This window comes from Lichenostomus cassidix, chromosome 1Ab (genome assembly GCF_008360975.1).
Source record: "Lichenostomus cassidix isolate B80296 chromosome 1Ab, HeHo_3.0, whole genome shotgun sequence".
NCBI lineage: Eukaryota > Metazoa > Chordata > Aves > Passeriformes > Meliphagidae > Lichenostomus > Lichenostomus cassidix.
This window is the reverse complement of record NC_139481.1, coordinates 6,326,792-6,340,395: the sequence shown is the minus strand read 5'-3', so window position 1 is coordinate 6,340,395 and position 13,604 is coordinate 6,326,792. Positions and strand designations below refer to the sequence as shown.

Below are 13,604 nucleotides of genomic sequence, written 5' to 3'. Positions count from 1 at the left end.
TGTTTTGTGCCTTTTTTCCCTCTATTTTCAGATCAGACAAGGTTAGGTAATAAATTCAGTTTCTATTCAAATACAATGTTAAACCACAAGTACATTTCTCAGTGAATAATCTACAGGTGAATAAATTACTTTGGTCTAGTGAGGCACATGTAAAATATGCAGTGCAAATGTGCTCACTTCTCATCAGTTTCTGGAGCCAGACAGATAAAAACCTAAGTACTGAACAGAATGGTGGGTGGCAGAGAGAAATACTTGTTCCCAGCTTTCTGCTAAATAATAGGCTTCTTTCAAATCAGTGTAGGATAGTATTACATTAATGTAGCTTTTCTCCTTTGAAGGCAAAATTAATGCTAGTGACAAGATCTACTATTCACCATCATTGTACTAAATTTCCCTGCTTACATGTGAAATCACCACACTGGAACAGGAAAATGCTATTATGTTGCAGCAATACCACTGTAGTGTACCACCTATCCCAGCTAGGCAGTACTAGTTGATGAACAGATATACAATGACATTAAAAAATATTTGTAGGAACTTCAATGAAAATAGAACAATGTAATCTTTGTAACATGGGGTGTTAACACAGCACCACTGCTGCTAAAATGCAGAAATTAGAGTTAATCACTGATTCTGCTGTTGAAATAAGTAAGTTAGAAATGGGGTTAAGTGCTTTGTTGATACAACTCTACTTTTTATTCTCTAAACAGGATGAAGCAAAAGTGATTATTTACCATCTCATTTGCAGCAGTTCTTCGTCACCCCTTTCATAAACAGTATTTTGTGGCTGTGTTTATATGTATTTTACATGAAAGGTCACAGCATAGCAAGTGTTCTAGTTAAAATGTGATAATTGTATATCTGTGAATGCTGCAGACAGACCTCATTTTGACTCTTGCATTTAGTGCTTAACTAACACATTTCACTTCTGAAAGTGACAAATGAGCTCCATGAATAAATTACACAAAATCCAGTTATTTATTTACCTCACCCAAGCCATTGTACCCATCAGGGAAATGAAAAATAAAAGAATGAAGTTACATGATTTAGCTCAAAGAATCTCTTATTAGCTAAGGACAGGCCCAGCTCCTCTTTTAACCTTTGCCATTCACAGTTTAAACTCCTACCACTGAATTACTCATTGCATTATTAGTTTAGAAGGCATAATGCTCCAAACTCAGAATGTTTTCAAGGACTGCAAATGCATTATGTGGTAAAAAAATGAATTTAAAAAGAATAAAATGTGTTCTCTAATTGTGTTTCTATACAGTAACAGTGGAGCATGTTACACTAATGAAAAACTACAGTAAACATAAAGAAATATTAAGCAGTAGAAGTGAACGAATGGTTCATAGCATCTGGAAACATAGTTTTGTATGTTGTGTGCCAGAAACAAAATCAAATATAATATCTTTTACATACCTGCCTACCTATGTCAGATGGAAAACAGCAGAGTTCTGGTTGTTACTGTTAAAATTTAAAAATATAGCTTCTATTCTCTTCGCTCCAAGGAGTTTTGTTTATATAAAAAAACCAAATACTGGGCTCCAGCCACTCTCTCAGAAATGTTATGCATGAACCTGATCACCTTTACAGGTATTTCTTCTGTTAACAGGATGCATTTTCCAATGGGTGAATATGCAGCCAGTCAGGCTAAAACAGGATTATTAGGTAACTCCTGTGCAGTTCAGCTCCTTGCTTTGGTGTAGCCATTGGGATAATTCACTATCCAAACACAGGGACTGCACAGACTGAACAGGGTTGATTTCTCATTAGTTTTGTGACTATCAACATCATAGGAAAACCTGTATGTAACTTATTTCATGCTGGCCCAAGCTTTATATGGCAAAACAGAGAAAAAAAATAACTATTTCTGCATTTACTTTCATTTTAGGCATTAAAGTTGACTTGCAAATTAAATCTTCTTCCTAATTGGAAAACCTACAGGAACAGAAAGCTCATAATTTACCATAGGTGTCCATATGACCCTCCAATTACACTTTGATTTATCTATCAAAGAAAAAACTGATATCTCACCTGTTCCCAAAAGCACAGGGCTGTGAACTTCCAGAGTTATCCTGCATTTTCAACTCAATATACATTTGAAAGGTGCATTTCTTTCCTAGTTTCTGCAAATGGAATATCACTAAAGAAGATACTCAACAAAAACTAACTATACTATGCTTTTTAATATATGTACTTTTACATAGATGGTTTTACCTGAATGAAAAGTTACTGCTGGTAAGTAATACCAGAAGTATTTTGCATTTGTATGCATTTCCTACCTATGAGGTTTTTTGGACTACTGCTTATTAAAAATTCTGTCTGCCTTTTTGAGCAAGGAATGCAAGAGAGATGCATTCAGACCTTTCAGTTCTTAAAACAATTGTTCTATAGCAGATGGTATATAGAGAATGTATTCAATGACCCTAGTTATGTATGGCATGGATTTGACATTTGTGAAACCCTAAGACCTCAGCTTCCAACAACTGAAATTTCTGTATGACAGAGACCCCCTATGTTTGCAAATTATTGTACATCTTGGCACATAGACATAGATGACAAAACATTGCATTTTCATCTCCAGACCCTGTTCAACATTTATCATACTTTTCAAAATAAACAGTGGAAGACATCATCCACATAAATTTCTTATTTTTGAGTTTTAAACTATAATTCACAATTACTTTTAACTACTTCTCCACTTCTTTTATTCCAGTTCAATATCTGATGGTCAAATTCTGCTGTTTCCTAGAGCATGTATTTGTCTAGGTATAATTATAACTTCAGTCACCTCTTTTGGTTGATAAAATGCTTACTGATTTGACAAGCTTCATCTCTAAATTATTATAAGAAGAAACAAGTTAGTGTTTAACATGGGAAGGAAATGTTACTCAGCTTCTCTTGATAATTAAAATCAATTTTTCATTAAGGACTACAGCTCTCACAAAAATATGTAAAGTTAATGACAATACCTAGCAAAATGTAGAGCTTGATTATTTCTAATGAAAAATTATGTAAAGAACTGCAATTAAATCATCGGAAGCATGATTTTGCATAATCATCATGTGGAAAATACTGCAGGGATGATCTTATTCAATATAATCAATGTCATGTGTAACTGTTTAGCTTTTGTACCCATTTTAGGATGCTGATGATAAACAATTTCCTTACCATTCTAGAAATGTTTGCCTGTTTATGAAAGAAAATTCGACAACAGGAAAAAATCTAGATGATTGCAATTGACACATTTTCCTAACATAAAAACACTGTTGGTTTTTTAGATTATCTATGACTTCATCTACAAAAATACTCAAGAGATTATGTAATCAGAAATAATGGTGCAAGGAGATTGCCAAAAAAGGACTAATATGTCATTGTGCTTAAGCAGCAGTTTACTATCAAAATATCATAGTGTTTAGAAACTCTTTTTTCTCTTTCAACTTAGATATGTAAGAAGGAAGCAAATAAAAGAGCTTGGCACCTAACCTGGGCATTTTCATATCTTACCATAGAGTTCTTAACATATTGCTCCATGACTTTGAGAACAAAAATATTCAGTTTAGAGACAGTATTACATATTATACATAAATCAGAAATAAAGTCAGATTCAGAAGCCAAGTAGGGCATATACTTTGTAAAAAACTTGAAGAAGCACAGAACTACACCACAAGTTAAATTCTCTTTATTTTCTTCAGCTTTTGTTTCTCTTCATGCTGAACAACTCCACAGAATGTAATAAATATGAACTTGTTGCACATCCATTAAATATGAAGTGAAAAAAAAAGCCCTTCACCACTTTCCACCAATGAATATATGGCTAAACACAGAAATAACTACTATCCATGCAAAGTAGCAACAAGACTTCTGGCTGGAGCTGTAATCCTTGCTGGCTCTATTCTTTGCATACATGTAGCACTTCCACTTACAAAAATGATGATCTCCCATAGAAATATCAGATGTACTCAGCTGCCTCACACCCATATGTAGATCATAAAGAGCAGGAACCCTTGCTCTTTAAAGGTCATTTACAGCTCAATGGCCACAGCAGGCAGTGCCAGCAGAAATGAAAACAGAGTATGATATGGAAAGTTTGCTGATAACATCTCAGAGAATGAGACATGCTGTTGGCAAGTAATTATTCTTTGAATGGGAGTCAATGTGGATGCAACTATGGACAGCAGACAGCATCCTCCAAAATGGTGAGACAATAATTTCAGCTGCAAATAATACTTGTAACCAAAACTTGGCTACTAAATCAATGACCAAGCTGAAGTCAATGTTTGGCAAAAGTCATTGCAGCAGCACATTTATCAAAGAAGATAGTTGTTGACTGCCTTTGGGAAAATGACCCTTAATATTCAAAATATGAGGTCAGCACAACAAGTGCTAAATATAGTGATATCCTAGGCTAACCATTTTAATATTTTGCTTGGAAATAACTGAGTCTTATAAAATACAAAACTCTGGCTAAGGTGAAAGTTTCACAATCCTGTATCAATGCAAATGATGATTGTCATTTCACTGACAGCAGTGCTATCTTCCATAAAACACATCTCTGATCAAAACAGCATCAGATCATAACTAGACTAAGATCATTTCAAAGCAGGTTGGTTTTGCTTCTAATTAAATAATGTCTGGTGTAATTCTTCACCTTGTGGCATTGTTCTCCTAGACCTTGATGCTCATCTTTCCAGTGGACTGCTGCCATGGCTAACAGTGCTGGCGCCAGTGGACATGGACTTGTTCAAAGCCTGCAGAAAGCACTGGATAACAACAATCCACCCATCTGGATTGTCACCACTAAGGAAGCAGACATCTGCCAGAGTAATTTGGCTGACTCCCACAGGCCCTCATTTATGGGAATTACCAGGCATGCTGGCATAGAGGGACGTAAAATGTCCAGAAACTTAGTTGATTTCTCCTGGACACCTTCCACCAGAATCTCCAGTGTGACTGCCATTCTGTGCAGGACCTCTTGAGAGCTTTTATAAGTATCTGGCTGTACTTTTGAGTATCAATGGTAGCACAGTCTCTTCTGCAGACAAAGGCAATACACGGTAGAAACTCTATGATTAACAGCCTGCAATTCCTCTTCCTCAGAGTCTGTGAGACAGATGTTTCAATCATCCACAAAGTTCACATACTTGGGGATGAAAAAGACCTGACTCTAATTGATATAACAGAAGCAGGTACAATTTGGTTAGATTGCTGGCATAGATAATAAAGAAAATATGTTCAAGGACACAAGAGTCACTAAATCATAACGTCACTCCTAGTCCTTGGATAAGAACCACAAGCATTGCAATCATTAAGAGAACACACGTATTGTAACATTCTGTACACCATTGAGCTCAGAAGAATGGCAGGAGCAGCATTACAGAATGCTTTGGGTTGGAAACGACCATAAGGATCATCTAGTCCAACCCCTTGTTGCTAAAGTAAACAGCAGAACAGCCAAAATCACAGAGTGGTGTGGCAAACCAAAGAGAATATCTGGTGGGTCCTTTGCAGGTTATCACAATAACAATTGAAAGATAACTGATTTTTTTGCCAGAATGCAGGAGGAGAAACCCAGACCCACACCTCAGGTAAGTGGCTCAACTTACAGTGTGAAAACTATACTAGAGTCTTTCTGTGTGTAAATACCTCTGACTTTTGTATTTATTTAAAGAATAACTGACAAAATAGTGTATCTCAAAAAGGTACCTCACATCCAAAACAGTATAAAAACATTTCATGAATTCACAATGAAATATTATTGTTCCATAGCTTCCAAGATTCCAAGCAACTGAGGCTTATATGCTGTCATAAGAAAAAAGCATTAGTAGATACCATACAGATGAAAATACAATTGTATTTGAAAGAGAGTGAAATTTAAAAAAAAGAAGACCCAAAGAAACAACAACCAAAAAAAAAAAAAAAAACCAAAAAAACAACAAAAAAACCCACCCCAACCAAACCTAAATAAAAATTGACATTATTGGTAAAAAAACCACCAAAAAACATAATACAAACAGTAAATTATTTGGATTTTGACAAAGTGCCAACTTACTGAACACTTGCTCTGCAAAAAGAAATTGTGGTAGAGTTGATTTCATTCTTTTATCTCCACGAGAGCAATGTGTCAACTCTCATCATGCAAACTGACTCAGAAGATTCAGCTCAGTAAGAGAATCTGTACTGACATGTGTGGAACACAACTACACCATCAACAGGATTCATGGACAATATTGATAATAACATGCCTTTACCTCTTTCATATAATAGCAAAGAGAAGAATTGATGCTCCTCTCAAACTCTCAAACTCAAACTTACAATCTCTGTGTACCAACAAGAGCATTTATTCATTTAGGGCACTTCATCCACCACAGGTTCCAGTACCATTAGTAAAGAACTTTCAAGAGTCAGTATTTCTGAAGTTCTCCTGCCTTAGTGTTAGTTATGCAAAACAACTGACTCACCTCAGGGCTATCAAAACCATATGAACAGTAATGGTGAAGAGTAGAAATCACAGGAAGTTTAGCAGGCTGCACTGGATAGCAGCTTCAAAGCCTCTCACAGACATCTTGTGCTCAAAGGAAACTCAAAATTGCAGTTGCACCTCCTGCATTTTCCTGTATTTTTTTCTTGGCTGAAATCCTCTCATCTGCCTGCAAAGGAAAGGGCTCAGTCTTTCTTATCCTCCTTTTTATTCTCATAATGAAGTTCCTGCTTTTGGTTGGTTACAGAATAATTGACTGTGGCTTGTCCACAACAATTTTGTGGACTTCTCTCAGAAATGGAGATTTTTACATGAAAACAGAGTATTTCAAACTCCTTTGATAGAATATGAGTGTAAACAGAGACACAGAGACCAATATGCTTATCACTAACTTTTCTAGAAGAAATTATGCATAAATTGTTCTCTTCTGCTGCTGCCTTAAGAAGTATTTACATTTTTATGCACTTCCTCTAATGAAATTCCGAAATGCCTTTCCAAACAAACACCAGAAAATATTTTAATGTCTTCCCAACTGTAAAATTAATTTATAACACAAACAAATGTAACATTTCATTCTATAAATACACAACTATAATTCAACAGAAGACTGAAATGGATACTCTGGAGCTTGGGCAGAAATTGGGTAAAAGTCATGTACTTTGTGAGGTTTCACCCTCACCCTTTTCTTGTACATTCTCCTGACACATTAATAGAAAAATTTTAAGTTCTCCAAATATTCAGAGCTGTGCTGCTGCACAAGTCCAGAGCTGTCCTGTTTTAAGCAGCATTGTGCCTATTTGCTGCAGAATCAATTTACTGATTCCAGGTGATACCAATTCAGCAGGAGGAACAACAACACAGTGCTAGGCAAGAGTCTTGATTTCCTACAGTCAATAATGAAGTGTGCTAATTAGCTCTTCTCTGGCCTGTGAACTGCTGATCCACTCTTTCTGTTATTAGCACAGAGAATCTCCACTTCAGCACCTGCTTGTTGGGCTTGCTGGGAGGAGATTGCAACTGAACCATTGAGGTATTTAGATAGAGCAATACACAAGAAGGGTTAAGATTTCACATACAACTCAGACTGAATACAGCTTTTTGTATAAAGTGTACAAGATCCAAGCCAAAAATAAAACAAACAAACAAACAAACCCCAAACCATATTTAAAATCAGAAGTAGTAAGCTACTGGGCAAATTAACATTGACCAATGATTTCTGTGCTATTTTAAGATTCACTAAAATTATTTACTAAGGTTGCTTAAATAGTTTCTCTTGCATTGTGAAGTTTTTTAATTCTGATAATAGAAAATAATTTACTTTATACAATACACACCTGCTTCATTTATTCTTCAGTCAATACCAGGCATTAAGTTCAAGCACTTGTACATGCAGTTACAGTAGTTACAAGACCAAAGGAAACTATTACAATTATTTTGTAACCCACTCCTAGAAGAATTCAAAAGGAGTATAAGAGAAATTCGAGGCATGTTATCACCCAGATTTTATTTACTCACATATACCTGAGGAGAGTTCAGATGTTAAGAGTTCATATTTTGTTGTAACTAGATGTAAAGTAGAACAATTATTTTGAGAAATTCTTGCTTATTTTTCTGAAAGCAGTACTGAGTTAATACTTACTATTTAGGAATGAAAAGAGAATTCACAAACAATGGCAAAACACAGCAGCTGATGTATTAATATATTTTACATTTTTACTAAAACTGGAAGTTGCAGGATGAAGAAATAAAAGTGTAGACATCAGAGTGTTAGGATTCCCAAAGGCATCACAAAGAGGGAATTCATGGTTTCTGCTTTATTAATTGAACAAAACTGTACAAATATTTAATGTGAGGGGAAATACAAATTAGTAAAAAGACATTGGATGAGCAGTATTTAACTAGGTACAATCAATTCTCAAATTTGTCTCCTCTGTAGCCTGGCAATTAAAGTCAAAGAAAACAAAACACCTCAATTTCCCAGAGGCAAGTACAGACTGTAGCAAGGAAATGAAAACGATAAGAAGTGACAATTCTGTTTGTGAGAGATGCTCTGCCCAGAAAGGATTAAATCATTGCAGAAAAGTGGCTACACCAAAAATGTTTTTTAGCAAAACCTGCTTAGTTCAGCATGACGTTTTTCCATGAAAATTCTTAATAACAAGTTACTTTGGCAAGTGTGTTTTTCCAGGAAGTTAGGCAGTGAACAGTGGCCAATTTCCTAATGTATGCCTGGAATAGCAGAATGTTTGGTTCCTGCACGAAGCTGAAGGATAAAACAAACATGAAGTACTAGCTAAGAGGCACACAGCCACCGATTGTGTGGTTTGCATCGCTGACATTAACAAGATTAGCTAAATTTCAGCTGGTGCTACTTGCTTTCCAGATAAGGCAAAATATCCCAAACAAAAACAGCCAACAAAAACAACAACAAACCCCCAAACCCAAAAAAACAAACAAACAAAAAAAACAAACCAACCAACAGAAAAAAACAAAAAGAAAAAAAAAGAGGAAAACAAGCCACACAAAAAAACCCAAAAACAAAAAAACAAACCAAAAAGCAAAAAACCAAAAACCAACCCAACCAGCCCCAGCAAACAACAGAAAACAACAATTTGCAGAAACTTCTACATCTCCTTCCACAGGAGGAGACAGTGGAAGTCTTTCAAAGACTTTTTAAATGGAAAACTGAGGTTTACTTTTCTTTCTACATTCTTAGGAAGGATATTTGAGAATGGTATATTTGGGGCTGAGAAAGGTCCACTGTCAGTAAGAAAATACAGACAAATTTAGTTAATTAAGTTCTCATAAATATTTCTAGCCATTAACTCTGAATAATGCAACCTGGCATAATGGACCTCAAAATACAAATTAATTTCAGCTTTAACATGGTAGCACTCTAAATTATCAGTGAATTCCATGATTTTCAACTTTTTAGTGAATCCAGTTTTGATCAAAACTATGATAAATCACACCTTTACAACAGTCCTGCTTCCTTACGTAGATTAGTTCCTCTTCTTAAATTGTCTTCACCAGAGGTAAGGCTTTATAAACAACGCAAATGGACATCACTTTTTCTCTGAACTTTGTTATACTGATCCACCAAAAGGAACTAATCTGTTCTGAAAACATACAAAGAAGCAAATTATCCATGACAAGGAAATGTTTTAGTTCTAAACAGGTGGGATTAGAAGGATTATAGAAAAGGTTACTCCTTAAGATGAGTCATTTTAAAAGAATGAACTCATCAGCCATTGAAGTAGTTTCCATTCAACCTGTAAAATATATAAGGTGTGCCATTCCAGAAATGGAAAACATTAATTTACAACTGGAAAAGCTTTCTTAGCATTTGAGAAGTGCCGAACCTCTATGCAAGCGTTAAATAACTCAAAATGTGCATCACATCATACATGCTAATCCTCTCTCTTCTCTCTCTTTTTTCTCAAGGTTTTCTGTTCTCAGTTTCAAAGTCTCTGCAAGAGGTAGAAGATGAAGATATGTTGCTAGCTGCATTAAATCTAGGAAAAACTCTACGAAATGGAGATAAAACTATGACCAGGGGAGCTATACCTTTGCTGAAGCACTACAAGACTGAAGACAGCAGTGATTTCAATGAAAAGAATGCTGGAAACATGAAGTTTTTGGTGAGTTTAGTTTTATATTTTGGCTTAATTGTAAAATTGAAATTCATTTATACCCCTTTAGAGAAAAAATACAAGAATTTAAAGCAATGACCAGGTAAATATACAAAAATATGAGTTTAACATAACATAGTCAAGAAAATCTATTTTCAACTCGATATATCTAATGCCAAGATTCTAAATGTGTAACTTGGACAGTTGAATTAAATCTGATTTTTACAGATAGTAGCCAAAACTTGGCAGGGAGAAACCTATATTTATATTTGATGCATGTCCCTATATGCAGCGACAGATTTTTAACTTTGCCAAACACGAGACTCATTATTTAATTAAGTCCATTACACCATTTTGGCCAAAGATGTAATGCAGTTCATTACCTTTAAGATAATGATCTTCACACATAAAATAATTGCACTGTTGAATTAAAAAGTACAAAATGTGAACAGAACTGGCTTTATTTAAAGATAAACCTCTTGTTTTCCCTCAAAACAGGACAGAGGTTCCAGACATGATTTCTTCAATCATGTTATGCCAATCAGCTTAGGCAGAAAGCAGCTACCCTATCCTGCCCTGAAGGGAGCCATGGCTTTTCCAGCTGACACTGAAATCCAAAATATTGACTCAATACAGGAAAGAGAGACCACAGATGAAGAAAATTCTGCGAAGTTCCCTATAGGAAGAAGGGATTTTGACAGTAAATATACTTTATTTTTACAGCAAAAATGATTTCATTCTGGTAAAGTACAGTGCAATGTCAATGTAGCAATTTGATAAAGATTCATTTAGAAGCTCCATATCTGTTATGATTTGGCTCACAGGGGAGGGATCATTTGTTAAATTAATATTTCCAGAGGCCATAAGAATTCTAGTTCTTTGATGATTTAAACTTTCAGACTTTTTTTTTCTCCTGTAGTCCTCAGGTGTATGCTGGGAAGAGTCTATCGACCGTGTTGGCAAGTGTGAAAACTCCTGATCTACACCACCTCCTTTGAAGATGAAACATTTTCTTCTGAATTTAATGGAATTTGAAGTTACTGAGTGCTAGTGTGGCTATACATATCCATCCAAAAATAAATTTCCCATCTCATTGTAGAGGGATACATAATTCATTACCAAAAATAACATAGTGTAATTATTAGCAATGTATTGTTGTTTAAAAATAAAAGACTTGAGCATAATCCAGACTTGTAAGTAGTTGTCTAATATAATACACACAACCTACTTTCAGTTATTTAAGCATGAAAGGAAGTAATTCATAAATTTCACCCGTTTTCTTGCAAAAATTTTAAAACTGTCAACATACCATGCATGTGAAAACAAAAACTTACAGTTTAAAAAAGTGAGTTAATTTTGCCTGACCAGCAATCAACTTATTCTTACTTGCAGCTTTGGTCTGTTTTCTTTTTCCACCAGTTTTGCTGTCCAATTCCTTTTGAGATCCATTTGAAGTCTTAAGTCTTTTAGTATTTTTTTGCAAAGATGGTTCACTTTCCTTCTCACAGATTACTTTGTCATTATTCAAATCCATCTGTTCATTCTCGGAGTTCTTGTTCCTTGGCTGACAACTCAGCTTTCCCATTTCTGTATAACTTCTAGTCTGGTGAACACTTTCAGAAATAGTTCCAACCACTGGTACATCAAGACAGGAATTTGTACCTTCTGTCATGTAAGAATATCAAAAACATATGTGAAGAAATAAAAAGTTACCTGGGAATATACATCCTTTTTCTATCAGGACTGCCCTGTTATTTTTCTTTTTAAATCAAAACTAGTGCATTACCAATAAAACAAAGCTATGCTGGTCATTGCTATTACATCTGCTATGTGTTCATAAGTGCATTGCCAATTTCAAGTTACATTGCTCAAAAACATGTAATAACTAACTTAGGAAACTGGATTTATAACTTTAAGATATTGGAAGAGAGGGTTAAAGGGCATAGAAATTTTATATATTATATAGTTTGCAGTGCAGTAAAACAATTTTTCCCCCTTTTTAATGGCAAAAATACAAATTGCACTTGGCTTAGTTTTGTGGAATAAGAACAAACGTCATATCTGCAACATATATCATTTTTTTACATCAAGATAGCACCAACGCATTTTTCAAACATTTCTATTTTCAAAGCATTGGCATTACAATTTTATTGCAAAAAGATTTACCTGGCACACGAGACATTGAGAACAATGAGACATTTTTGTTCTTTTTTCCTGAAAACATTTCTACTGAGTTCTAGTAAAGGCTTTTTGGATAGCATTTAAAATATTGTCTGTCACACTTATATATTCAATCCTACCACAGCTTACCTGTGCGTTTTCCAGCTTTGAAATGTTGCTTTGGTAGAGGCTGTTTGCAGGTTGGAATTGGGTGGGAAGGCTGACCACTCCTTTCCCTCAAATCATTTTTATATGTACAGGCAAACTGGGATTTAATTGAAGATTGCTTCATCTGCAAATACCAATCTGCTATTAGCTTTTACTATTTACCGAAGTGAAAGACAACACTTGCAAGACTAGTAAAGTAAGAAGTTTTCCCTTTCTTTTCATATATAATACTAGGAAAATGGATATGCTCACATGAAAAAAAGAAAATTAAGTGTTTGTTTACAAAATGCAAGGGCTTTCAAGAATAATCATTTATTACTCTACTAAAAGTCCTAAAATAATTCAAAAATCTTTCTTCCAGCTCTTCCAGAAAGTTACACATTAACTCTCAGAGCTTCAAAGTTTTCTGTCCTAAGTTAGCCTCTTTTTCTGACAGACTCCTGTACTGAGTAGGTATCATAGCTACTACAATCAATTTTCATACTTCTACAGGTTATCATCTACACTCATACCTGAAAGGGGAATATAAAGTACTATTTCAGATCTCCCATTTATTCACAAAACTATGTCATTTCACCACTGAATGCCAATGTCTAACTCCACATTTGTGAAAACATACCCATTTAAATCCCAGGTCAAACCTCCTCAGCTTACTCTTAAGTTACAACTTCACATCAGCTGAGAATTTCAGCTCAAGCTTTGTGCTTTCTGTACAACTGATCATATTGTACAATTGCAATATTAAGAAGATAAGGGGCTTATATTTCCTTTAAGCTTCTGGTTACTGTAATATGAATGAAAAATATTTTCCTGTATTTGATATGTTTCTGAAAAACTTCATCTGAATCCTTTACAAATTCCTCCATTCTTGATTCTTGTTCAGTAAATGGCACACATCAAAAATTATGCAATAGTAAATTGAAGAGCTTTCTATCATATTCATATTGCAAGAGGCAAATAAGCTATGAATTTGCTAAGCTGATGAATCTATAATAAATACAGCATGAAGAACATAAAATTTGAGCAAGAAAGCCTGATAGCTACCCTTCTATAATGAACAATAAATGCAGTTATTTTTTTATGAACAACAGCATTTCTTTTTACCACTCCCATCTGACACTTCACTAATTCAGTTTGCAGGGACAGAACATGTGGAGTCA

General features: G+C 34.8%; 2 protein-coding genes across 4 annotated transcripts in view; one reads left to right on the top strand and one right to left on the bottom strand.

Annotated features, from left to right (window-relative positions):
- Positions 1–4,859: 4,859 nt before the first annotated feature.
- On the top strand, positions 4,860–11,124 carry PMCH (pro-melanin concentrating hormone). The gene is made up of 4 exons (XM_085049623.1): positions 4,860–4,970; positions 9,928–10,125; positions 10,615–10,816; positions 11,036–11,124. Exons 1-4 carry the CDS (start codon positions 4,860–4,862, stop codon positions 11,083–11,085), a joined length of 561 nt encoding a protein of 186 aa, XP_084905749.1. The 3' UTR covers positions 11,086–11,124.
- Positions 9,155–13,604, bottom strand: part of PARPBP (PARP1 binding protein) — a 28,619-nt gene continuing 24,169 nt past the window's right edge. For all 3 annotated transcript variants that reach the window (XM_085049620.1, XM_085049621.1, XM_085049622.1), the window contains 2 exons: positions 12,427–12,568; positions 9,155–11,781 (listed from right to left, as the gene is read on the bottom strand). In XM_085049620.1, the coding sequence (XP_084905746.1) occupies positions 11,447–11,781; positions 12,427–12,568 (477 nt within the window). In that variant the 3' untranslated portion in view covers positions 9,155–11,446. The remainder of the gene's footprint in view (positions 11,782–12,426; positions 12,569–13,604) is intronic.

Bases quoted from the DNA above. Each gene is read 5' to 3' on its own strand.
- PMCH (XM_085049623.1), top strand. From the start codon at position 4,860: ATGGGAATTACCAGGCATGCTGGCATAGAGGGACGTAAAATGTCCAGA. The intron at 4,971-9,927 runs AGGACCTCTTGA...CTTTTTTCTCAA, and splicing joins GTGTGACTGCCATTCTGTGC to GGTTTTCTGTTCTCAGTTTC. The intron at 10,126-10,614 runs GTGAGTTTAGTT...CCCTCAAAACAG, and splicing joins CTGGAAACATGAAGTTTTTG to GACAGAGGTTCCAGACATGA.